The sequence below is a fragment of the Mesoplodon mirus genome (assembly GCF_964341445.2).
Source record: "Mesoplodon mirus genome assembly, chromosome: 3".
Classification (NCBI taxonomy): Eukaryota; Metazoa; Chordata; class Mammalia; order Artiodactyla; family Ziphiidae; genus Mesoplodon; species Mesoplodon mirus.
In genome coordinates, this window is record NC_138978.1 from 46401864 (window position 1) to 46428085 (window position 26222).

The following is a 26222-nucleotide window of genomic DNA, read 5'->3' on the forward strand; positions in this document are numbered from 1 at the left end:
ATGGTTCCTCCATATCTGTTGTTCCAAATCTGTGGATTCAAACAACTGTGATTCATATTATTCACTGTTTTAAAAAATCCATGTAGAAGTAGACCTACACAGTTCAAACCCATGTTGTTCAAGAGTCAAACTGTATTTCTTCTCTTGAACTAACACTTGGCTTCAGCTTCTCAGCTTCTTGCATTAAAGATGTATTCTACTTTTTGGCTTCTGGAGAGGGAGTATTTTCTAGCAACATGTATACTAACTGTAAAAAGTAGTGAATTCAGTAAAACTTTTGATAATAAGATTTTTCAGGAGGTCAGGTTTACCAAATTTCAGGATTCATTGAATCTGGGTCTCTTCAAATCCCAAATAATATTTTGCAACCCACCATTCCCAACCTGTTTTTCTTCCTGTGTTCTCTATGTTGTGAAATAGCACTTCCATTTACCTAGTTAGCCAAATTTGAAGGCTTCTCTTTTTCTACATCTGCATCCCCTACATTTCCCCTACATCACATGAGTAACCATGGCCATTGGATTCTACCCTTTTTCTATTCCTTCAGTCACTTTCATAGTCCAGGTCTTTATCACTTCTTACTTTCACAGTTTCTGTGTGGATCCTTTTCAACTTCCTTCTCTCCTTCTTTCTGGTCTTTTTTCTGCCACAGCTCCCTCCTTATTGATGTCTAGGTGAGCTCTCTAAAACCAACATATTCCTAACATTTTTTTCTCCCCTCCTTAGTATTGTAAGTCTTAAAGATTGAAAACTCAAATCTTAATTTTTCTTAAATTCAAGATTAAGGAATAGTGACCCCTTTACTAAAAGCTGGAGTTAAAATAGTTAGGACACATCTTCTGCAGGAGCTAAAATTATTAGGATATAGTTACATACAAATTTGGTGAGAATTTTCAGTTACCAGGAATAACTTGACTTGGAAGCATGTGGTTGTAGAATGAATTGAAAATAACCCATTAATCTATATCGGATTTTCATTGTCTGCTTTGATGGAATCAAAGATATCCAGTTGCCCAATACAATGCTGACTCTGTCCAGGAGAAGCACAGTATTGCTTCAGATAGTCAAAGCAGAAGTTGTGGCGGAGAAAGCCTTTTGTAAATATTTGCTTGTATTTTATTCAGCAGTTTGGAGACTTCAGCTAAGACTGTTCGTAAATCTTTGAGGGAGCCAGTTATGGCAGCTTTAAAGGATACTAAGCAAAACTAATGATTTGTTAGGAAATCCAACCTATTTTTAGATTCCAAATATAAAACATGGAACCATACACTGAATAATGAAATCATTACTCCTCAGTTAACACATATTTATTGAATACGTATTTGCCTGGCATAATTCTAGGGGCTTGGGATACATAAATAAATGAAACAAATAAGGATCCCTGCCTTTGTGGAGCTTACATTTCAGTGACAGGAGACAGACAGTAAATAATAAACACATATGAATATATACAAACATATGTGTGTAAAAATATACACATTTACACATATATAAATATATATAAAAGAAGGGATACGTACAGTGAAGAAAAGAAAATGTACAGCAGGATATGGGGAACAGGGAATGCTGGGTTGGGGGGCCAGGTTTTAGTGTATGCTGGTCAGGAGACTTCATTGAGAGAGTATCATTTGAGAAGATGACGATTATCATTTGTCTGGTAATTATGAGTATCAGTTAGTTGCTAAGAACATGTCAGGCTTTGAGAATTAAGAAAATATGCATCAGATTAGGAAAATAACCATTTTCCCAAACAAAAAACATTAGTGAGAAGAATGACATTGTTTTACATTTTTGTAAATCTTTTAAATGTCTGGTTTAATAGAAGATGGCTGGATTCTCATATCTACTTCTATGTTCAGTCCTTTGTGATATGTTGTTTTGGTTGAAGTATATGAAGAAAATATAGCCTCATACAGATATATAGCTAGTAAAGGGAGGAGGAGTGTTTTAATAGCCTTTTCAGATAATGTGAATATTCTTCTTTGGTACTTGACCAAAACTCAACAAGTGATAGTTTCTTAAAGGTTAGTTGCAGTGTGGAATCTGAAACTATAACAATGAAATTTATATATGAAAATACTCTATTACATTTAAATCCATTGGTCTGTCTGGCATTTTGAATGGATCTTTCACCCTATGTATGATCCTGTAACATCATGCATTGGTCATATACAAATCTTCCAAGTATTGACACATTTCATTATATCACATAAAAAATTATATTTGTTGATATTGTCCCAAACTCATCAGAAAAGGCTTTAAGTATTGAAAATCTGTCAAAGTCAGAGTGGCTGGTGAATACAGCTTTTCTAAAATGCTAATGTTTGCTTGGAAGCCTGAATACTATAATTGGCAACAAATACTGTCAAATGACAACAAATGACAGGTTATTTTCAGGGAAATGTCTGCCAAATACCCCAGTGTGAATAATAGAGTTTGTCAGTTGTTCTGTCAAGTAAAAATCATATTCTATGAGAAAAGAGCTGCTTAGTTCACAAGTCAGACAATTGCATAAGTGCTTTTCCTTGAAATAATCATTATACTTTGATATACAGCAGCAGTGCTTTATGTTTACTTCCCACTTGTCACACAGACTATTTAAAAAGCATATACTCAAGGGTCAAGATGTAATAGTAATTTGCTGTTTCTTCAAGGGCATTCTTGAGTGAAACAGGAATTTTTTTTTTCTTCTAGTACATGGTGGTGGAGAATATAATGACTACAAGTTCAGTTTGGTGCCATGGCCTCCATTTGCGCTGAGGTGCCAGCAGTTTCACCACCATTGCTCTTGCACCGTTGGTGCCAATGTCAACATAGTGAAAACCACAGATAGCGTTTTAGTATTGTCATGAAAACAGTTTTGCCCTAAGGACCCCTCGACCTCCTTGTACTCCCAGTGTTGTTATATATGTTATTTCACCCGATTTTCACAGTAGACCTTTGAGGTGGTTGGTGATGTTTACCCCTTTTTAAATTTGTGTATATAACTAGTTATTAAGTCCTGTCCTCCTGAGGTCACACAAAAGTAGTGAAACTGGGACTTGAATCCAAGTTTTCTGATTAGAGTTTTGGGCTCTTGTTTGTCTCTATTTCATATACTATCTCCAAAGTGGAAAATTTATACTGTTATCTCTTGAGAAGGACTCTGTCTAGTAAGAAGGGCATGGGATGAGGCTTAACAGGGCTAGGGTTGCTTGAAGCCTAGAGACTTAATTTTTACTGGCTTCTTTCTCAGTGGTACATCATTGCAAAATACCAAACTTTTCTGTTTCTCTATTCTGGAAAATAAGGAAAATAATAATACCTATCTCATGTAGTTGTTGTGAGGATTTAATTAGTTACTACATGTGTATTTAGACATAAGTGTCAGACAGTGCTGACACATTAAGTGCTCAGTAGAGTTAGCTTTTATTATTTCACGGATAGAGACAGGACTCGGGCATTTCAGTGGAAGGAACAACTTGAGCAAAAGCTGGGAATTGTGAGTCATGTGAATAGTAAGTACAGTGTAACTGAAATGTAATGGTTTGTGGAGGAGTACATTGGGAAGTAAGAAAAGGTAGATTTGGATCTGCCAAATTGCTGGACCAGAGCAGTAAACTCAAAGTTGGGCCCCTAATGCCTAAGACAATGACTGGTGTATGGCATATATCTATATACTACCTGAGCATGGGAACATTTGAATAAATTAAAAGGAGAGAGCAGATCCCGTTATCATGAGGAACATATATGGAGAAGGTGACATTTCAGTGTAGCACAGAAGAATGTATAGGATGCTAATAAGCAGGTATCAGAGGCTCTTAGAATGGGTGAAGATAACACCTCACTAAACAATACGCTACTCAACCAAGTGATTGTACTTTCCAAGAGACTAAATTGCTTGAGATCACAGACTGTCTTATCCTTGCTCATAACTCCAACATAGTACCTGGTGCATATTGGGGCTCAGTAGGTATTTGAGTAGTGTCTCAGCATTTAATCTTATAAATATGGTTTTGCATAATGTTTTCATTTCACAACAACTTTCAGAGAAAAGAAGGGCTTCCTGATTATAGAGGCTAATTCTTCTTTTTGCTTCAGTTACAAGACAGGCAAATAACCACTTCCTTTTGCAAACAAGCAGTAGTTTATTCATAGTTTGTCATATGTCTTAAAGGAGAAGAAAATATGATGAGGAGGACAGATTCCTAAATAGTGGGATCAGGAATGGTAAGGTATAGGAGTTTTGGAAACTTGTTTAAAAATCTACTTTAAATATGTACAATGTAAGAAATATAAATAGATATGTAATAAAAGAGCTAAGATTATAGAATCCTGAAAATGTAAGTATTTTACTTACTGGTTGAATGTTGTTTCTCTTTCTGTGTGTCTTATATTGTTTCTATATAAGCCAGGCATTATTGCGAATTAAGAGTTACCAATAATCTCTTCCCTACTTATTTTCTCTAATTATTTATCAGATTATTAGTAGAACTTGTTTTCTCTTAAGGCTGTATGTGATAATAATAACATACATTTTTAAATTTTATTGAAGTATAGTTGGTTTACAATGTTGTGTTAATTTCTGTTATACAGCAAAGCGATTCAGTTATACATATATATATTCTTTTTCATATTCTTTTTCATTATGGTTTATCACAGGATATTGAGTATAGTTCCCTGTGCTATACAGTAGGATCTTGTTTATCCATCCTATGTATAATAGTTTGCATCTGCTACCCAAATTCCCACTCCTTCCTTCCCCCTCTCCCCCTCGGCAACCACAAATCTGTTCTCCATATCTGTGAGTCTAACATACTGATATTTTAGTTTATGTCAGGTACTGTGGTAAATATTGTACAGATTAATTATCTCATTTAAACCTCACAACAACCTTATGAAGTCTAGGTATTATTGTCGTGCCCATAGGTAGTATTACCATCCCCAGATTATAGATGAGGAGAGTAAACCTCAGACAGTTTAAGTGAGTTGCCCAAGGGCTGGGTGAATAAGGTAAAAGCTGGGTATCAGAGCCCTTCTTAGCCTTTAAACTATACAGTTTAAGAGATACTGAAAAGCAATAGTTTTGTGGGGCTTTGAGAAGTGTTTTCCAAACCATGGATGGCAATCCATTAGAGGATTGTGAAACCTGTTTAGTGGGCCAAGATAAACATTTCTTAAAAAGTAAAGTACAGCAGGGAAAATACCAGTGCTTATGGCATGTAGTAAGAGCATACATTTTTTTGTGAAACTAATGTTCAGTTTTACATGTATACGTGTATGTGTTTATGTGTTTGTGAACTGAGGCCATGTTATAAATGTATTTCTTATTGTGGGTCACAGCCAAACAAAATTTGGACCCCACGGGCTAAGAGAATGGAAAGAGAGCTTGAAAAATGTAATGAAGAGGAGAGGTAGGTGCTAGAGAAGGAATCATAGAGATAAGCTGAATGTATAAATAACATTATAAAAAGAGGGAGGAAGAGTTAACCTATATAGATTAGGGGAAAATAATGTACTATCTATAGATTGTTTTAACTAATTCATTAAATTGGACCCTTTTAGCAGGGGTTCATTCAGAGTTAGTACAGCTTTAATTTTACTTCTAGAGAGCTGTTTCTGCAGGTGGATTGTGAATTGTGTATATCATTACCATATTTTTATTTCTCTAATCAACAAATAATTTATTATGATTGAATAATAACCAGATATCTCATTGGTGCTTCATATCCACAAAGATATTTTTCCTATTAGATACAGTAGGGTAGAGGTTTGTTTACTGCCTCTTGAGAGAATGGGAGAAGGTTGGCTAGGTTAGTCAGAATAATAGAATATTGAATTTTCAGCTGGAAGGGACAATTTAGTCCAAGCCTCCATTTAAAAAAAAAAAACTATCGTAAAAAACACATAACATTAAATTTATCATCTTGAACTTTTTTTTTTGTTTTGGTTGCGTTGGGTCTTCATTGCTGCGCACGGGCTTTCTCTAGTTGTGGTGAGCGGGGGCTACTCTTCATTGCAGTACGTGGGCTTCTCATCATGGTGGTTTCTCTTGTTGCGTAGCATGGGCTCTAAGCGCGCAGGCTTCAGCAGTTGCAGCACGCGGCCTCAGTAGTTGTGCCTTGTGGGCTCTAGGCAGGCTCAGTAATTGTGGCGCACGGGCTTAATTGCTCCACAGCATGTGGAATCCCCCCAGACCAGGGGTCGAACCCATATCCCCCGCATTGGCAGGCAGATTCTTAACCACTGCACCACCAGGGAAGTCCCTTAATCATTTTTAAGTGTATAGGTCAGTAGTACATATTCACATTGTAGTGGAGCAGATCTCTAGAACTTTTCATCTTGTGACACTGAAAGTCTATACTTGCTAAACACTAATTCCTTCTCCCTCTTCCCCACCCCCAACCCTTGGTAAACACATTTCTACTTTCTGTTTCTATGATTTTGACCACTTTAAATATTTCATATGAGTAGAATCATGCAGTATTTGTCCTTTTGTGACTGGCTCATTTTGCTTAGCATAATGTCCTCAAAGTTCATCCATGTCATAGAATATGACATGGTTTTCTCCTTTTTAAAGGCTGCATAATATTCCATTGTGTGTATCTTACACATTTTCTTTATCCATTCATCTGTTGATGAACATTTGGGTTGCACCCAGCCCTTGGCTATTGTGAATAATGCTGTGATGAACATAGATGTGCAAATATCTCTTTGAGATTCTGCTTTGAGTATTTGTGGTATATACCCAAAATTTAAATTGTTGGATCATATGGTAATTCTATTTTTAATTTTCTGAGGAACCTCTGTACTGTTTTCCATAGTGGCTATTCCATTTTACATTCCCACCAACAAGGGCTCCAACTTCTCTGCGTCCTCGCCAAGACATCTATTTTCTCTTCTTTTGATAGTGGCCATCCAGATGGATGTGAAGGGATTATCTCATCGTAGTTTTTTTTTTTTTTTTTTTTAAAGATTTAATTTTATTTATTTTTGGCTGTGTTGGGTCTTCATTGCTGTACACGGGCTTTCTCTAGTTGTGGCGAGCAGGGGCTACTTTTTGTTGTGGTGCGTGGGCTTCTCCTTACAGTGGCTTCTTTTGTTGCAGAGCACGGGCTCTAGGCATGCGGGCTTCAGTAGTTGTGGCGTGCAGCCTCATTAGTTGTGGCATGCGGGCTCTAGAACGCAGCCTCAGTAGTTGTGGCACGTGGGCTTTGTTGCTCCGTGGCATGTGGGATCTTCCCAGACCAGGGATCGAACCAATATCCCCTGCGTTGGCAGGTGGATACTTATCCACTGCACCACCAGGGAAGTCCCTCTTGTTGTAGTTTTGATTTGCATTTCCATAATGATTAGTGATATTGAGCATCCTTTTATGTTCTGATTGGCCACTTGTATGTCTTTTTTGGAGAAATGTCTATTCAAGTCCTTTGCCCATTTTTTTTTTTTAACCTTAAAATTTGTTTTGGTTCTGAAGAACCTAGGGGCAGGACAGGAATAAAGATGCAGACGTAGAGAATGGACTTGAGGACACGGGGAGGGGGAAGGGTAAGCTGGGACGAAGTGAGAGAGTGGCATGGACATATATACACTACCAAATGTAAAATAGGTAGCTAGGGCTTCCCTGGTGGCGCAGTGGTTGAGAGTCCGCCTGCCGATGCAGGGGACATGGGTTCGTGCCCCGGTCCGGGAAGATCCCACATGCCGCGGAGCGGCTAGGCCCGTGAGCCATGGCCGCTGAGCCTGAGCGTCCAGAGCCTGTGCTCCGCAATGGGAGAGGCCACAACAGTGAGAGGCCCGAGTACTGCAAAAAAAAAAAAAAAGAAAAAAAAAAGAGGCATGAAATAAAAGATGTGGAGGACCTTTACTGTTAGACAGGGAGATTAGGTACATTCAGTAGGGTATGGGAGAATGTTGAGGTTTTTGATGGAAGCAGCCTTGCAATATAAGCTCAAATCTGAGTGAGGTGTGCAGGCTGCATTTGAGTTAGCAGAGTTAAGCACATGTACTACTTTTGTGGTGATGTTTTGTTTACAGGCATGAGACTGTATGAGAGCTTGAACGAGCATGTTGTCAGTAGGGATGGAAAGAAAGGGTAGAGAGAGGAACTATGTCAAGGAAGGATCTGGTGGTTGTTTGTGAGGAGGTGGCAGATTTAAAGGTGATTGCTATTGGTGCCCTGATGGCAGCGAGAATGGTGCCTCACATCACGCCCCAGACGTTTCTCAGTTCAGGCCTCACTCTCACAACCACTTCCTAACTGGAATGCCACCTCTGTCTTTGCCACCTTCAGTTTTCATTGTCCACAGTGCTGCCAGATTGATAATTTTAATATGCAAATTAGACCGTGTCACTCTCATGCTTGAAATTCTTCAGGGGCTCCCCATTGTCATAAAGCCCATTCACACTCCTTGGGATGGGATCCTAAACTCTTGCCATTTCCTCTTCCCCTGTCAGCCTACTGTTCTAGACACATTGAAACCAGTTTCCCAGTTTTCACCCTTTTCATGCTTAAGTGCCTTTGTTAGTGTCTTTCCACTTTCAGGATGTGCTTATCTTTCTCTATTTGACGAACTAATTACTATTCTTTAAGATCTAAACTCCTTAAGGAGTTCTTCCCTGATTTTTCATTCATACCCTTTGGTGGTGACATAAGCCATGTATTTATACAGATAAATACAAATCTGTCCTTTTTACCAGATTTTTGAGCTCCATGGAGTCAGGGATAAGTTATAATAAATGCTCAACAGTGATGATAATAATATTTACTGCTTATTGAGCACTTACCTTATGCCATTTACCTGTCCAAGCGTTATATTTGGACTAACTCATTTAATGTCTGAAATAACCTTATGGGATAGATTCTATTACTGTCCTTATTTTACAGATGAGAACACTGAGACTTAAAAAGGTTAAGTAACTTGTTGAAAGTTGTATGGTTAATAGACAGCAAAGTTCAGAGTTGAACCTGGACGTTCTGGCTCTGGAGTCCATGTTCTTTAATTTCATATGTCACAGTTGTTTACCATGATATTCTCTAAATGGTGTCTTTTGATGAACCCAAATTGTTAAGTTTGATGTAGTTAAATTTATGTCATTGTCTTTATATCTTGTTTAAGTTTTGTACCCTGTTTAAGAAGCTTTCTTCTATCCCAAAGTTATGACGATATTCTCCTGTTTTACCTTCTGGAAAATGTATTGTTTTTCTTTCATATTTAAGAATTAAGGAATCACCTGAAATTGATTTTTATTTTTACCCTACAAGGTAGGGTCAAGTTTCATTTCCGCCCCCCATATTGTCCTAGCACCATTTATTGAAAGATTGTTCCTTATTGTTCTTTGGAACCACACTTACCACAAACCAAGTGTCCATATATGTGAGTGGGTCTGTTTCTGGGCTCTGTTCTGTTTCATTGGTTTGCTATTTATCCTAGCTCCAGTACCACTTTTTCTTAACTGTTGTAGCTTTATAGTAAGACTTTATATGTGATAGAGTAAATCCTCTAAGAATGCTTCTCTCTTTTCAAGAAAGCCTTTGCTATTCTTTACCTTTTGTACCATTTTGTCTTTGTATTGTATTATATTGGTTTTTTTTTTCTTTTTTTTTCTTTTGGGCCACACTGCATGGCCTGCAGGATCTTTAGTTCCCCAACCAGGGATTGAACCCATGGCCCCGGCATTGGAAGTGTGGAGTCCTAACCATTGAACCACCAGGGAATTCCCTGTATTTGTATTTTAGAATCAGCTTGTCAAATTCCCCAAAATGCATTTTGGACTTTTGATTTGCATTGCATTTAATCTATAGATCAATTCGAATATTGTTATAGTATTGAATCTTCCAACCCATGAAACAGTATTTCTGTTTATTTATGTCTTCTTTGATTTATTATAATAATGTCTTTAAAATACAGTTTTTAAAAATTTGAAATAATCTCACACAAAAAAGTTGCAAATACAGTACAAAGAACTTTGCCCCCCGCCTCAGAACTATTTGAAAGTAAGTTGTTAACTGGATGTCCCATCACCCCTGAATGTTTTATTATTATATATTTCCTGCAAACAAGGAAGTTTTCCTGTATATACACTATGCAACCATTCAAATCAGGAAATTAACATTGATGCATTAATACCATCTAATCCTTAGACTCTATTCAGGTTTTGCCAGTTGTCCCAATAATGTCCTTTATAGAAAGAGAATCTGGTTCAGAATCACATTTTGCATTTAGCTGTCGTGTCTCTGTAGTCTCCTTCAGTCTGGAACAGTTCCTCTGCCTTTCCTTGACTTTTATATCCTTGACACTTTTAAAGATTATAGGCTAATTATTTTGTAGAATGTCACTCAGTTTGTTTTTTCCTGATGTTTCTTCATAATTCAGATTATTTATCTGGCCTGAATATCACAGAAGTGATTCTGTGCTTTTATCACAGAATTTCAATTTGTCCCATAACAGATGACATTTACTGTGATAACCTGATTGAGGTGGTATCTGCCAGGCTTTTGTTGTTAAATTTTGTCTTTTTCCCTTCTTAATATTTTGTGGGGAGGTATTTTGAAGCTATGCTGAATCCCATTCCTCAACAAACTTTCAATTTATGTGTATCAGTAGTAACTCATGGTTTCCTGTTTTACTCAACGGATTATAATTCTTTACTATCATTATTTATTTTAATGCTCAAATTATCCTTGATTTGGCCAGTAGGATTTTCTTTAAGCTGACTTCTGTGTTCTCTTGACATGTTCCTATCATTCTCTGAGTATTTTCTTCCTTACTTTCTGGCACAAAAAAGAAGTTCCAGACTAATTTTCTATCTTCCCTGACCTAGTCCCGGAATCAACCATTTTTCCAGGGAGTCTTAGTTCCTCTTAATGGAGAATAGTATTTAGAATCAATACCTGCTGCTAGGTGTACTTATTGCTGTTGGCTGTCATGGTGCCCAGGCCCTCTCAGAGCTAGGAAACGTATGAATGTAATATACATGTGTACATAAATGTGTATTCATGTCCATATTTCCATATGTATTTATCTACATAAATATTGAAAACCATGAGTTCATACTGATACCTCTATTTCCAATCTAACATCACAGAAATCATTCTGGTTTTCTCCCTTACCACTTTTCTAACTATTAATATTTTCCAACAGTGAGAAACCACACTGAGAACCACACTGAAACAGTGAGAATATGTTTACTCATTTGATCAATCCTTCTGTATGTAATTAGTTTCCCATCATCACCCACTTCCTTGTGTGCATGTCACCCTCATTACACTCAGCCTGGTAAACCTTGTGCCAGGCTGACCCTGCCCCCAACAATGTGGACTCCTTCCTCACCTTTCTTGGGCTCTGACTCTCCATGCTGCACTTTTCTGTGTAGTTTCCCTCTTCTTCCTGCTGGCTTTGATACCCCGTGCCAGGTTGTCCCTTGGCTTGATGTATATGCCCTCCTTGTGTTGCTCAGGCTCTGATGTCCTGAATTGACCCATTTGGTACAATACTTTTAACTAAAACACAGAGCTCATTTGATTTTTCCCTTCTAATGCCCCCTTTCTGTTCCAGAGTTCAACCTAAGATCCCATATTGCATTTAGTTATGACAGTTCCTTGTTCTTTTCTTGTCTTTCGTGACTTTGACATTTTTGATGAGTATTAGTTATTTCGTAGATTGTCTCTCAGTTTGGGTTTGTCTGATGTTTTCTCATGATTAGATTGAGATTATGTGTTTTTTGGCAAGAATACTACAGAAGTGATGCTGTTTCCTTCTCAGTGGGTCATATTGTGCGGGGGATGGTATGCATCAAGACATTTGTTACTGGTGATGTTAACCTTGATCACTGGATTAAGGTAGTGTCTGCCAGACTTCTCCATCATGAAAATACTGTTCTTCCTTTCATAGTTGATAAATATATTGGGGGAGATAACTTTGAGACTCTGCTAATATCCTGTTTCTCCTCAAATTTTGCCCACTGTTTTTAGCTATCAGTATGCCATTGGTGGATCTTGCCTGCAGTAATTATTGCTGTCGTGTTTGTCTGAATGTGATTTAAAAATTTCTTTCATCCCTACAATACTTATGAATTGTAACTCTTCTGAAGAAAGAGCTGTGCCTTCTTCCCTATTTATTTACTTATTCAAGTAATTTATTTATATCAATATTGCACTCTTAGATATTTATTTTATTCTATGAATTATAATTCAGTACTATCAGTTATTCTGTTGCTCACATTCTTTAGGCTTTGGTTATTGGAACTCCTTCAGGTTGGCTCCTGTTTCCTTTTGACGTGCCCCCATTCTTTTTCAGGCACTGCCTATGTATGTATGTATGTATGTATGTATGTATGTATGTATCTGTCTATCTATCTAAAACCCTGAGTTCATATTGATACCTCCCGTTCTAGTCCAACACCACATGGCTCATTCTAGCCTTCTCCCTTTCCTTATTTGTAACTTTTTTCCCTCGGACAGTGAGAAACCTGGTTCTCATAATCTACAATATATTCACTTGTTTGTAGTTACAGAATTGCTAAACTATACTCCTGTGAAAACCAGATTTACAGTATTCGTGCAGTTTTTGTACAGTGTTTGTGTATGGTTATGTTTTGGTTTAGCCTTGCATTATCTAGTTAGAATACTGTTTTCAAAGTTAGTTGGGTTTAATTTTTTCTTCCTCATACCCTTCTTTGTGATTGTCTTATTCATTTGTAATACAGTTAGATTAATTTGTTACTATTTATATTCTGTTCTGGGTTCCCCCTCCCCATCCTGGTTGATTTAAAATTATTTATTTAGGGGGAGAGTGTGTGAAATGTTACTATGGTTCTAAAGAGTCTGACTATATAAAAAACAATAAATTCAGAGGAGTGTTGCTACCTCTGTATCCCTACTAACTCATTCCTGTTTTCCCTGATTTCCATCCTTTCCCCCTGTGCTTTGTAGGTAACCAGTCTCTTTAGTTTATAGTTCATCCTTCTTCTATTTATTTTGCACAAACAAGCAGATGCATGTATATTTTCTTATATCCTCTTCTTTCTTCTTTTTTTCATTTAATAGTGTATCTGAAAAATCACTCAAAAGTGATCTTCCTTGCTCTCTTTTTTACACCTGCATTGTACTCCATGGTTTGTTCAACCACCTTCCTCTGTCTGAGTATTGAGGCTCTTTCCAATATTTTGTAATTATAAGCAATGCTACAGTGAATAACCTTGTTCATATGTATTTTTATATTGTTGGATGTTGCTTGATTTTTTGCATACTCAACCAACCTTGTATTTCTGGAATACACTCAACTTCGACTTGACATATTACAGTTTTATAAAGGACTTTTGCATGTATTTTATTGCATTAGAATTGCCTTAAATTCTTTTCTCTCATAATAGTCTTGTCAGGTTAATATCCAAGTTATGTTGACCTTACAAGAGTTGGGGAGTATTCTTCTTTTTCTATTAAGGTTTTAATTTTTATAAACTTTTATTCCAGCTCGTGATGCTGATGAGCGAGAGAAGTGGATCCATGCCTTAGAAGAAACTATTCTTCGACATACTCTTCAGCTTCAAGTAAGAGTCTTTACATGGCTTCTGGATAGTTCATTAGGTTTTTTTTGTTTGTTTTCTTTTTGTTTTTTTTAAATAACTGATAGGATATAAGGAAAACTTTTAATTTCTGAGTTGTTTATTTTTGCCTTTACAGTGTTATAATATATAGTAAAGTTATAGTCATTTTCTTCTGCTTAAAATACTGATTATTGTCTAGAAACAAGACAGTGCAAGGCAATGTTGAAAGTGAAATACTATGTTAAAATTAAAATGTGCCAAGTTCATTTTAAAAATTTAATATCTATAGTTGGTTATTGGTATAGCCAAATTATATAATAATGCACAATAATAGGTAAGTGCTGAGAAGTTAACCTACTTTTCTTGTTACAGGATTTGGCAGTTACCATGTGTGTTGGGTAGTACTCTTAGGGATGAAAGTGAAAGAAAAAAACCCAAACTGGTTTAAAAGAAAAAAGCACATCTAGCTTGGGTGTGGTTTGAAGTAGGCATTTAAACAATGTCATGAGGACCAAGATCCCTCATCTCTATTTCTAGGTCTTAGTTCTTCTGGGTTGGCTTCATTTTTAGATAGGTTCTCCCTTTGTGGTAGTAAGATGGTTGCAGCAATTTCAGCCTCCCATTGGTGGAACTCCAAATCTATAGGAGGCTATTGCTCTTTCTGGATTAAGAGGATTAGTGCTGATACCTCAGCTTCAGTCACTTTCCCGGTCCTGACCAATCACAGTTTCATAGCCGTATGTTCTTCCTCTGGAAATGGGATGTTACCTGCTTCATCAGAAACACGTAGCTTATAGAGTAGAAGGTGGTCCCCCCAACCCCCTTGCCCCCAAGCAAAGTCAGAATAGGGAAGAAAAGATCCTAGGTAACAAAAACAACAAATGTCTACTCTACCATACTAAAGATAGTCTTCTATGTTTATTCTCCACTGAAAGAGCTTGTATTGTGGCATATAGAGAGGATTTTATTTTATTTTGATTTACAGGATTGAATCCTAGAAAGCTGATGTTTTATAGTCCTTTATCTCTACTTACCTTGTTCAGGAATTGGCTTGATTAGACAAGTTAGTATAGGACACCCCAGGTCCTATAGCGAACTCCCCATCACTTTGAAAGTTATTCAAACAGAGGCTTAAAAAACATTACATGAGGAAGTTGTTTTTAAGAGACTGTAAGAAATGAATATGGAGTTGAATTAGGAGATCTGTAAGTTTCTGTGAGCTATGGTTTTTTTTTTTTTTTTTTGCGGTACGTGGGCCTCTCACTGTTGTGGCCTCTCCCGTTGCGGAGCACAGGCTCCGGACGCACAGGCTCAGCAGCCATGGCTCACGGGCCCAGCCGCTCCGCGGCATGTGGGATCCTCCCAGGCCGGGGCACGAACCCGTGTCCCCTGCATTGGCAGGCGGACTCTCAACCACTGCGCCACCAGGGAAACCCTGTGAGCTATGCTTTTTAAAAGCAACTTCATAATTTCTATGAAGAAATTCTATGAATTCTTTTTAATGAATTTCTTCATAAGTTTCTTTTTTTTCTTTTTTTTTTTTTTTTTTGCGGTACGTGGGACTCTCACTGTTGTGGCCTCTGCTGTTGCGGAGCACAGGCTCCGGACGTGCAGGCTCAGCGGCCATGGCTCATGGGCCCAGCTGCTCCGCGGCATGTGGGATCTTCCCAGACCAGGGCACAAACCCGTGTCCCCTGCATCGGCAGGTGGACTCTCGACCACTGCGCCACCAGGGAAGCCCCATAAGTTTCTTTTTAATTTAGGCAGTTTTATAAATGACTAGCATCATTTTAGCAAATTTGTGATCCAGTAAGAAGATAAGTATTTTAAGATTCAGATTAGGCTGAATGTGGCAGATGAGATTCCCTCCACAGTTGGTTAGACTGATATTCAAGTCTCTATGTGATCTATTCTCAGACTGCCTTTCTAGACATTTCCAACCACTGTACCCCTACACAAACCTACTAGAGTGCTGCCGTTTACTTGCTTTCCTCTGAACACATCTTTTCATTTCTGGTCTCTACATTCTTGTACATGATGCTCTGTCTCTCTGTAATGCCATCTGCCTCCACTCTGCCTTTGCATTCTGCCTCTTTTCTTCAAAGCCCAGTTCAGAACTGACCTCTTTCTGTGGAGCTTCCCCTGACCAACCCCTCCTCCCCCACCCCCCAAACTCAGTGATCTCTTTCCTTTGAATGTCATACTCATTGCACAGTTCACTGAGTCCTTACTATATTCTTTTTGTTATCCTTTGAAGTATATATAATTCCCACCTCGTCGGTTAGGATGCAGACTCCTTAAGGTCAGGTACTTAATTTGATCCAATTTTAGAATATATGAGCTTTTGCTTTGAAGAGAATTTACATGTCTTTGGGAATAACAAGAAGAAAAAGATAATTTTGGGAAGTCTTAGACTCTGATAACTTTGATATTTTAAAATACAGGTAATAAAAAGAGTTATTTATATATATATATATTTTTTCTAACGTTAATACATGCAGAAGATGGGACGTTTAGAAGTATGTAATTAAATGTTAATTTGATTCGCAAAAAAAGTAAAGATTTTCTTCCCAGAGATGGTGAAGTATGGTGAAGGACTTGACTCTGGAACCAGAATGTCTTGGTTTGTATCCCAGTGCCACCACTTATTCTTGACATTACTCTGAGTTCCAATGTCCTCATCTATAAAATGAAGATAATAAAAGTACCTAATTTATAGGGTTGTTTTGATGATTAAATGAGCTAAATGTAAATTTGCTGAAATAATGCCTAGCTATAGTAATAATTTAGCAAATTTTAAGCCATTACTAATGCAACTACTACTCTTACCATTCCCACCCCCTGTACATTCTAAATGGTGCTCTCAATGGCATTCTAAATGGTGTTCGATAAATGTTAGTTAAATAAAGAAATAATTGAAGGAATTAATGAACAAACACATGATGTATAGATTGCTTTTTTTTTTTTTTGCGGTACACAGGCCTCTCACTGTTGTGGCCTCTCCCTTTGCGGAGCACAGGCTCCGGATGCGCAGGCTCAGTGGCCATGGCTCACGGGCCCAGCCGCTCTGCGGCATGTGGGATCTTCCCGGACCGGGGCACGAACCCGTGTCCCCTGCATCGGCAGGCGGACTCCCAACCACTGTGCCACCAGGGAAGCCCTAGATTGCTTTTATATTGCTCTTTATTGAGAACGTTGAGATGTATTGTTTTCCCTGGCCTCATTAGATTTTATTTTTGTATCATGTAGGAAAGTAGATGTGTTTTGTTTTTCTCCCTTGAAGCCCTTTGTTTCCCAAAGGAAATGATTGCAATGTAGATGTGTCACTTCTTCCACAGGTAAAATGGTATGAAGTAGCCAGTTACTTGGGGTTCCTACAACAAAGGAAAATTCCACTAAGGAATGTTGCCAATTTTGTTGCTGTTACTGAGGGCAGACAAATTTCTGGCTCCTAAATTGGAATTTAGGATTCAAGGATTCATTTTTTTAAATAAATTTTGTTGTAATAGTGGTGGCCTGTCTATCTTGAGCTCTTGGGAAACAACTAAAAACAAATGATCCAGTTTTATAGATGCTAAAGATTATTCCTTTAACTGCCAAAAATAAATTTTAACTTTGTTTTTATGGAAATCTTTTAGAACTTATATTTTCCTGCCTTCTCTTTATAAAAATAAAGTTTAAAACTTAAAAAAAAATAGTGCATGCTCAATTCAGAACATATAGAGAATACAGAAAAGTTATTTATTTGGTAAATATTTATCAGACACTTATGTGTTCCATGCACTATACTAGTTGTAGGGGATATAATTGTGAATAAATGACATATTGTCCTTGTCTTTATGGAGCTCAGCCTAGTATAAAGAAGAAAATAAAAATCATGGGAATTGAATTTTTAAAAAACGACAGTAATGTCATAAGTAAATCATGCTTCCAAAAAAAAAAGTTAGCTATGTAGAAGTATATAAAATAAAAGCAATAGTCTTTCCTACACCCCTTCTTTAGAGAAAAACATAGAGTTCCAGTTTGTTAACATCCTAATCCTAATGTAAAGTTAGTGTGCCTAAAAGCTGGAGCATTTAAAATGAAGAGTAATCACACAATACAAAGCCGTTTTATCCATCTTGTGGCAACGAGCTCTGTACTTCTAACCAGTTTTGGCAACTCACGTGGTTTTAATGAAACCTGTAAGTTGTTTCAGAAGAAAGTTAAATGACCAATGCAGAATTTAACTGTAAAAATTAGGGCAATAGCACCTTTCTCATATAATTTAAAAATTGGATGGTACTAAAAGGCTTATAATAGAAAAACATTAGCCTTCTGCCCCTCTGCTTTCTCTGTTCTCCTTGTTAGACTACCCATTTTCAACCTTTTTAGCTGTGTATACTGCTATATTTGTAGTGTAGTACCTGGCATTTCATTCATTCATTAGACATTTATTAAGCAGTTAATACATGCCAGTCTCTGTGTGAGGAGATGCTAAAGATACAGTGATGAATAAGCAGTATACTATCATAATCATTGTGGGGTTGTGTAGAGGGTATTCATTCCTAACCTTGAACCAAATATTTTTTGTTTGTTTGTTTCATAATGCATTAAGAATTGCAAATAATTTATATAGAAACTTCTGGAACATGGTGGTCCTGATCACAAGTTAGGGACTGCTTCTACTGTATGCCAAATGGTATATTTATTCCATCTGGCTAAATTTTCTATGTGAAAATTTATTGGCTGACTTTAATTTTGAGACTTCTGGATACTGGTCAGACAAAATAGTGGAGCTACATATCCTGCTTCCAAGAGTTGTCTTTTAATGTTGTCTGCTCTAATCATTTGGCCTAAGTTGCTAGGCAAATTCCTAGGGAAACTATGCGTTTTTCCCCCCTATTTTTGCTTCTTCTTTTCATCTGTTGTAATCAAAAGTATTTGTCATCTGTCTCTAAAATGACATCAGAGTAGAATGTGATTTATAGGTAAACATTACTGGACTCTCTAGCAGAAATAATATTTTTGAAAGTAGTACATAAATTCTGTATAGTTAAAATGCTCTTTTCATCTTAATAGCTATAGGTAAAGTTGGCCTATTTTTTAGTCAATAGACTTCCTGTCATTTTTAAAGATCCACACTAACCCTGAACCTTAGTGTTTTGATTTTTCTCAGATTGTGTTTTATACATTTTTTGTGAGATGCAGCAAGAGGGAAATTTGGAGGTGTGTTTTTTTATTTTTAAGTTTTTCTTGTTTTGTATTTGTTTTTCAATCTTTTCCTCCAGGTTTATTGTGGATAATTTGACATAGATCACTGTATAAGTTTAAAGTATACAACATGATGATTTTTTAAGAATAAATTTATTTATTTTGTTTTATTTTTGGCTGTGTTGTGTCTTCGTTGCTGCACACGGTGAGTGGAGACTACTCTTCATGGTGGTGCACGGGCTTCTCATTGAGGTGGCTTCTCTCGTTGCAGAGCACGGGCTCTAGGCGTGCAGGCTTCAGTAGTTGTGGCACGTGGGCTCCGTATTTATGGCTTGTGGGCTCTAGAGCACAGGCTCAGTAGTTGTAGAGCACGGGCTTAGTTGCTCCACAGCATGTAGGATCTTCCCAGACCAGGGCTCGAACCCATGTCCCCTGCTTTGGCAGGCGGATTCCTAACCACTGCACCACCAGGGAAGTCCCCAATGATGTTTTTTGTGCTTCTTAATCACTATATTCCATTCTTTTCTTGAACAACAAAAAAAATTAAGTATCAATTTAATTTAATCGCTTAGTAGCTTTAGTTATGTAGTTTGAAGATAAGTATTAGAGACCCCTTTGATACATGGGTTGGAAATCAGTTGGCATATATGACTTTAAGGCATTGGTCACTTAATTTTCTTCTAAAACAACTTGTAGATTTCTTTAAAAACACTTGAGTGTTTTTAAACATAAATTTGAGTTTTTTTCAACACAAATTTGCTTAGAAGTCCTATAGTTTCTTGGGATAAAATGGGTATGTTGCCTTGTATTGTTTAATTACTTTTCATTTTAAATGCTACATCTTTTGTGCGCACTAACTTTACACTAGGATTAGGAAAATGAGAATTATATGTCTGTAACACAGTTATCTCTAATATGAAACTGTGAAAAGGTAGACTCTGGACTGTAGCTATATTTTTAAGAGGCTGTCATAAGTCATATTCTCTATTGCCATTATACCAGTCTTAACACTTAAATCTATCAAAAGAAACCCTAATTATAACTGGTTCCACTAAATTTTTACTAGGACTTAACTATTTACACTACACTGTCAAAAATGATAGTGCCTTAGATTTTGAAGCTACTGACCCGTGATGATGATGATGATGATGATGATGATGATGATGGAAGATTTGGAGGACACTTTAAAAAAAATCTGATATTTTGGTATGTACTGTGTTTTTTTTAAAAATAAATTTATTTATTTTTTGGCTGCATTGGGTCTTTGTTGCTGTGTGTGGGCTTTCTCTAGCTGCAGCGAGCGGGGGCTACTCTTTGTTGTGGTGTGTGGGCTTCTCATTGCGGTGGCTTTACTTTGCTGCGGAGCACAGGCTCTAGGCATGCGGGCTGCAGTAGTTGTGGCACATGGACTCAGTAATTGTGGCTCGTGGGCTCTAGAGCGCGGGTTCAGTAGTTGTGGCACACGGGGCTCAGTTGCTCCACAGCATGTGGGATCTTCCTGGACCAGGGATCGAACCTGTGTTCGAACCGTGTCGCCTGCATTGGCAGGTGGATTCTTAACCACTGTGCCACCAGGGAAGTCCCAGTGTGTACTGTTAAATACAAAGTCCTTGATGACCCTATGGGTCTTTCTGTCTTGTTGTGGAGTGAGAAAGAACACATGAAAATCTCATGAAAGAACTGGTAAGCAGGAATTACATAAATTAGTATTATGTCTCTTACAGAGTCAATTAGTACAATATATAGACAGAATTAGAGGTGTAGGCTTTTTTGCCCCTTGGCGTGGAGAACTGTTTGATCAGCCAATATTGAATTAAGCCCTCTGAGCTGCTCTGGCACAAAATTAACTGCTAGAAAAGCAGATATTAAAGGAAAAATATAAAGGGTGCTAGTGGAGGTTCTTAGACATTGACCTTGTCCATCTGGCAAAATTAATGTATTTTTCTCTATCACTGCTTATAGTTTAATTGATGCTTATCATAGAATTGATGTTTATTTTCAGACTCTGTTACCGTAGGAAATCCATTATTGAGCACCTAATATGTGCCAGGCATTTGGCTAAATTGAGGCTTTGATGAACAAAATCAGATAGTTTCTTGCCTCTTTACATCTTACAGTCTAGTGGTGAACATAAAACATTAAAGAAGTATGCAGACAGATAGAAAACCTTCAAGTTGCAAACTTTCAAAGTTGCAAACGTGCATTCCATCAACATCAGTCGTGAGTGAAATCGCAGTTTGCCCGCTGTCTCCTATTGCTGATGATCCTTCAGCTCTACCATCTCCCAGCTCCTCTCCCTCCTCCAGTCAGTAACTCTTCTCGCCTGTTCACTCGATGCCAGCCCCTGTATGCCAGCTGTTGTACTGTACTACTGTACTTTTCAAGTTACTGTACTGTAAGATTAAAAATGTTTTCTTTATTTTTTGTTTGTTTTTATGTATTATTTGTGTGAAAAATATTATAAACCTATTACAGTACAGTGCTATATAGCAGATTGTGTTATTTGGGTACCTAGGCCAACTTTGTTGGACTTACGAACAAATTGGACTTGAAAACACGTTCTCGGAACGGAACTCGTTCGTATGTAGGGGACTAACTGGAGCTGTAATAAGTTTTATAAAGGAGCGTTGCATGGGCTATGAGAGCATAAAATAGGAAGAATTCACATAGGCAGCGAGGAAATGATGATGAGTAGAAGTAAATTAAGTGAAGGGTGGGGATTGGGATTTCCCTGGTGGTGTAGTGGTTAAGACTCCAAGCTCCCAATGCCTAGGGCCCCGGTTCGATCCCTGTTCAGGGAACTAGATCCCACATGCCGCAACAAAGAGTTCACATGCCGCAACTAAGGAACCCACCTGCTGCAACTAAGACCCGGCACAACCAAATAAATAAATATTTTTAAAAAAGTGAAGGGGGGGATTAGTTTCAAGGGGACAGTGTAAAAGACAAAGTAACCACAGGGGCCGTGTGCCAAGGCCCTGAGGTTAGAAGGTCCAAGGCAAATTGAAGAAACATGAAAAAGGCCATTGTGTGGAGTGCAGAAAATGAGGGAGTGGAAGTTGTTAAGATGGAGCGAGGGGCAGGTAGGGCTAAACCTTGCACACCATTGCTGAATGCTGAGTTGTATCCTAAACACAATGGAAGGCAGTTGAAGTTCTTTAATGGGGCTGGGTGGGGTGAGATGGGAGTCATGACTTTGGTTTTGGAAAGCAACTACTGTGGCCATAGTGTTGAGGGTGAATTGGAGGAGCTTTAAGAAGCAGGACTACTTCACTAAGGAGATTGTTGCAAGAGGCTGGGACCTGTAATTGAGTGGTGGTGATGGAGAGAGGTAGAACTGAGATTGTATTCAGGAGGTAAAAATGGCAGAACGTGGTGATGGATTGAATGTGGAATGAAGAAAGTGTCAAGGACTGCCAGGTTTATGGTTCGCATATCGAGTGGATGGTAGTGGTTTTCATTTACTGATACAGGGAGGACTGGAAGAGGACCTGGCTTTTGAGGAAGGGGGTGCGGGAAGAAGAGAGTGCATTTGGTATTGGACGTTTTGAAAAAAATTGCATAAAACAAAACTTAAGGGATCTTTAACACAGCGCAGCAAGCATCTATTGAGCCTTATGTGCAGTGTACAATATGCTAGTTGTAGGGGCTACCAGTAGAGCTACAAAAATTAATTAGATGCTTAGTTTAGTAGAATTACAGGTATATAAATAACCATAAGGAAAAAATAGTAAAAGCAGAAGGTAATTGTCCTCCAGGTCAGTAAGTCAGTCATTTATTTATGTCTGTGATTTCCTGCATTTTGGATGGTTCTCTGCTGAGGTCCTCAAAGTCCGAACTTTCCATCTAATTTGAAGTTATGCCATTTGGATTCCTGAAGCCATCTTCACAAGCCACCTACATTCCTTATGGAGCTGTGTCACAACAGCAAGCCCAGTGTTTCCCTGGATTAATAAAATAAAACAGGTACCCCTGCTTTTATTGATATAGTATCTCCTCCTCCCCCGCCTCGTGACACAAACACAACTTTTCGGAAGTAGGCAAGAGCAGTTATCCAGATGAAACTTGGCTGCACAGCTGCCAAAATATTGGATGTCGAGCTAGCAGCGGGTGGGTGTAGGTGCAGCACGTTTACGTCTGTGACCGGGTCCTTCCCCAGTCGCCACCCTATGGGAATCTCCGGGGCCGAAGCCCCGAAGCCTCGAAGCCTAGCTGAGCTCCCTCAAGCCACGAGCTTCCTTTCCTGCGGGCTGCGTTGGCGTGCCGGGGCGGCCGCGTGTCCCGAGGCACAGGTCCGGGCGTGGGAGCAGGCCCGGGCCCCGAGATGAGCCCTGGGCTCAGCGAGGAGGCGGCAGGGGAGCCGGGCTCTCCGGATGCTCGCCCGCTGCGGGCGGCCCCTCCTGCCTCTCCGCCCCAAAATTGGCCTAACTGCCAATCGTCGGCCACTCACCTCCTTTTCAGCAGGTGACCCATGGCCAATCGCCAGGGGCCTCTTTGCCAGGAGGCTGCAGGGCCAGCCAATCGGGGCGGCCCCTAGGCCTGGGGCAGGAGTTGGGGAAGAGGGGCTGTCCCGGGGGACCGGCTGAAGCTGACCGGACCGACTGCGCGTCAGCCCGGTGATCCGGCGGAGGGAGGAGAAGAGGGGGTGCCCGGAAGCAGCCCTCGGCTCCCTCCCCTGGAGGCACAGAGGGCGGGGGCCTTGGCGAATGGCTTTCTTGACGGCTGCTTGCGGAGTGAGTAGACCCGGAGGGTCTGGGAGAGGGGCCGGCTCCCACCCCTGAGTCCCCAGGGACCCTGCTGCCTGCCCGGGCCGTGGGCGCGAATGTCGTTCTCTCCCTGCCTCCTTCCCGCCGCGCCTTGGGGTGAGTAGGACGACGTGGCCGCCCGAGCCCTCTCTTCTCTGGGACTCTCCTCACTTCCTCCGCCGGGATGGTTGGAGGCAGAGGCTAGGGGCCTAATTCTGTACTACTGAGAAGTCATTCGCCACCAAACCAGTCTGGAGAGAATCGCTTCCCCTTTGTCGATTCATTTTCGTGGAACTCTGTTTTCCTTTCGAAAGCTGTCTCAAGATACTAAACGTAAGAGTTAAACTTTCTCTTAATGTGAAAGCCTAAGTTTGACCAGTTGCCCATTAATAGAATTTCCAGTTGCGGGCCAAACATTTTCTGTTGTTTCAGTTTTGGCTCTGCGTTCTTGTCTGGCCCAGTATTTTTGTGTGTAATAATTATGGGTGCTATTATTTGTGAGTGTGAGTGTGGAGAGGGGGGAGGCAGGTGGTTTATGCTTTTTGGGTAGCTTGTGCAAAAATAGTGAAAACTTCGGAATAGTTGTAGGGGGTTCTCGTAAAAACTGCAGGGAAGGGTTTAGGTTCTCAGTAAGCTTGGTTATGGAATATTGAATATAAGCAGTAGACCAGGAAGTATGTTTGAATCATGAATTTTTCGCTGCATTCCTACTACACAAGTATTTTTGTTATGAAAGAGCGAGAGATGTATTGATCAAGATAACTAATTTTTGCTAATTTGAAGTTAACATTTGGCTTTGCTTGTTGATTAAACCGTTTACTTTTATCTGTGTTCAGGAAATCAAAAAGAAATCAAGTAATTATTTCTCCTAGTTTTGAGTGGAGAAGGTGGGAGAGATCTTGAAATAGTAGTTGCAGTTTTAAGAGTTTTTGTAGTGAGCTTTAAGTTGGAAATTCTCATCCACTGTGAGTCATCTCTCAGAACATTGCCTTTATTGAACTGAGTTTGTGATGAAGCTCTTTAATGAATAGTGTTAACATCTCTCATTTACTTAAAATTAAAATATTTTTCACTTTTTGTGTACGCCAGCAACTTAAATTAAATACCTATTACCTTTCCTAGCCCAGGGAAGATAAAAACCACTAAAAATCAGACTTTTAGTCTGGAGAACTTAAATGGGGAATTAGAAAACAGAGAAGCTGGATCTGTTTTCAAAGTGTCCTGAGTTTGGTTTTGACAGAGATGACATTTTACTTGAAGTGCCCTTCAGTAAATATTAGGCTGCAGTGACTGTTGGTCACATCCATTTTGATGTTTCCAAAGTCCTAGTTGGGGTTTTTTTTTTCCCCCTTTAGTGTGGAAAGATTGGATTCAGTAATAATCTAACCACTGAACCCTCCCCAGTTGATAAGTTTGGTTCAGCCAGTAAAGAGCATTGTGATACAACCATATTCTGCTGATTGGAGAATCAGGTATTTGCATAGTTTGCAGTCTATTGCTTGAGAAAAAAGATATCAGGCTTTTATTCTGAAAAGGAAATTCTGAGATGTCCCTTAGGATATATTGAGTTCTATCAGTATCTAAACTTTATAGTGTTGAGTAAGAACTGATGTTTATGGGGATTCTATAGAAAAAGACAGTTTTTATGTGTACTATAATGTACTTGGCCTAAAATTATATTTAGGAAGATTTTCCAGTAAAGGTTTAAACAAATATTATGTTTGAAAGAATAGTGCTTAGGCTGAAAATGTGTTTAAGCCAAGTACCTCTCCCGAAGTATTTTAATTAATTGTAGTTCCACCACACACAGGCAATTAGTCATTTAAAGCCATTTTCCATCTCCCATATTTTCCATGTCCGGTCACCAGGTCCTGTTAAATTTGCCTTAGTAATGTCTCTTGGATTTGGCCTCTTTTTTCCACCTGATAATGCTTTAATTCAGGCCCTCATCATCTCACCTAGACTTTTGCAAAACCTAACTAGTCTCCCTGTCTCTAGACTCCCTCTACCCATACTCTTTATCCACAGTCAGATCCCACTAAGTTACTGCTGTGCTTAAAAGTCTGTTTTGGCTCCCCCTTGCCAAAGCCCAGATGCTGGGAATGTTCTTTAAGGCCCTTCAGAACCTGGTCCTAATTTATCATTCTTGAGTGTGGACTCAGCTGCAGGCGGCCTACCCAAGGCATCTACTCTAGCACTGTGAGCTGTTAACCATTTGGAACATGGCATAGCCTCTCATAGCTCTTGGTCCAGTCACAGCCTTTCCCTCTTGATTAGAATTATAATTGCTTAGCGTTCAATCAAGTGATAAATCTCCACTTCTTCCTTTGACATACAGTTTGCATGTGACTTTTTCTTTGATGTCTTCCTTCCTTCAGGCAGAGCAAGTTAGAATTACTATTGTCCTTCACGTGCTACTGCAGCACTTTGTTCATACTCTGTACTATAAACTTCTGTGCACATATCTGATTCTTGGATTAGACTCTAACCTCCTTTATTCCCAGGGCCTTTGCCCCTAGTCCAGTGCTTGGCACATTGTGGGTGCTTAGTGGATCCTCATTAAATGATCAGAATATGTGGCTTAATCATGTCCTAAGTGTGCAACCTTTGGCTCACTGTACTGGAGCTGGGTTTATCCCTGTGAGTTAGAAATGTTTGCTAAGTCACCAAGCTCCCTGGTTGCTGTCACACCTGAGAGACAGGACTGGAGAAAATGTTTAGAAATAATGTTACAGATGGTGAGCAGATTTCCAGGCA

At 39.0% G+C, this 26222-nt stretch overlaps 1 protein-coding gene across 5 annotated transcripts in view; it reads left to right on the forward strand.

Moving 5' to 3' along the window:
• The window catches only part of OSBPL9 (oxysterol binding protein like 9), a gene marked incomplete at its 5' end in the record, with an annotated part of 169826 nt that overhangs the window by 85125 nt on the left and 58479 nt on the right, over window positions 1-26222 (forward strand). For 2 of the 5 annotated variants that reach the window (XM_082613363.1, XM_082613364.1), the window contains one exon: window positions 13454-13530. In XM_082613363.1, the coding sequence (XP_082469489.1) occupies window positions 13454-13530 (77 nt within the window). Of the gene's footprint in view, window positions 1-13453; window positions 13531-23250; window positions 23454-23502; window positions 23583-23689; window positions 23799-26222 lie in introns of those variants that run through there. The other 3 variants (XM_082613365.1, XM_082613367.1, XM_082613366.1) reach the window with 3 other exon arrangements.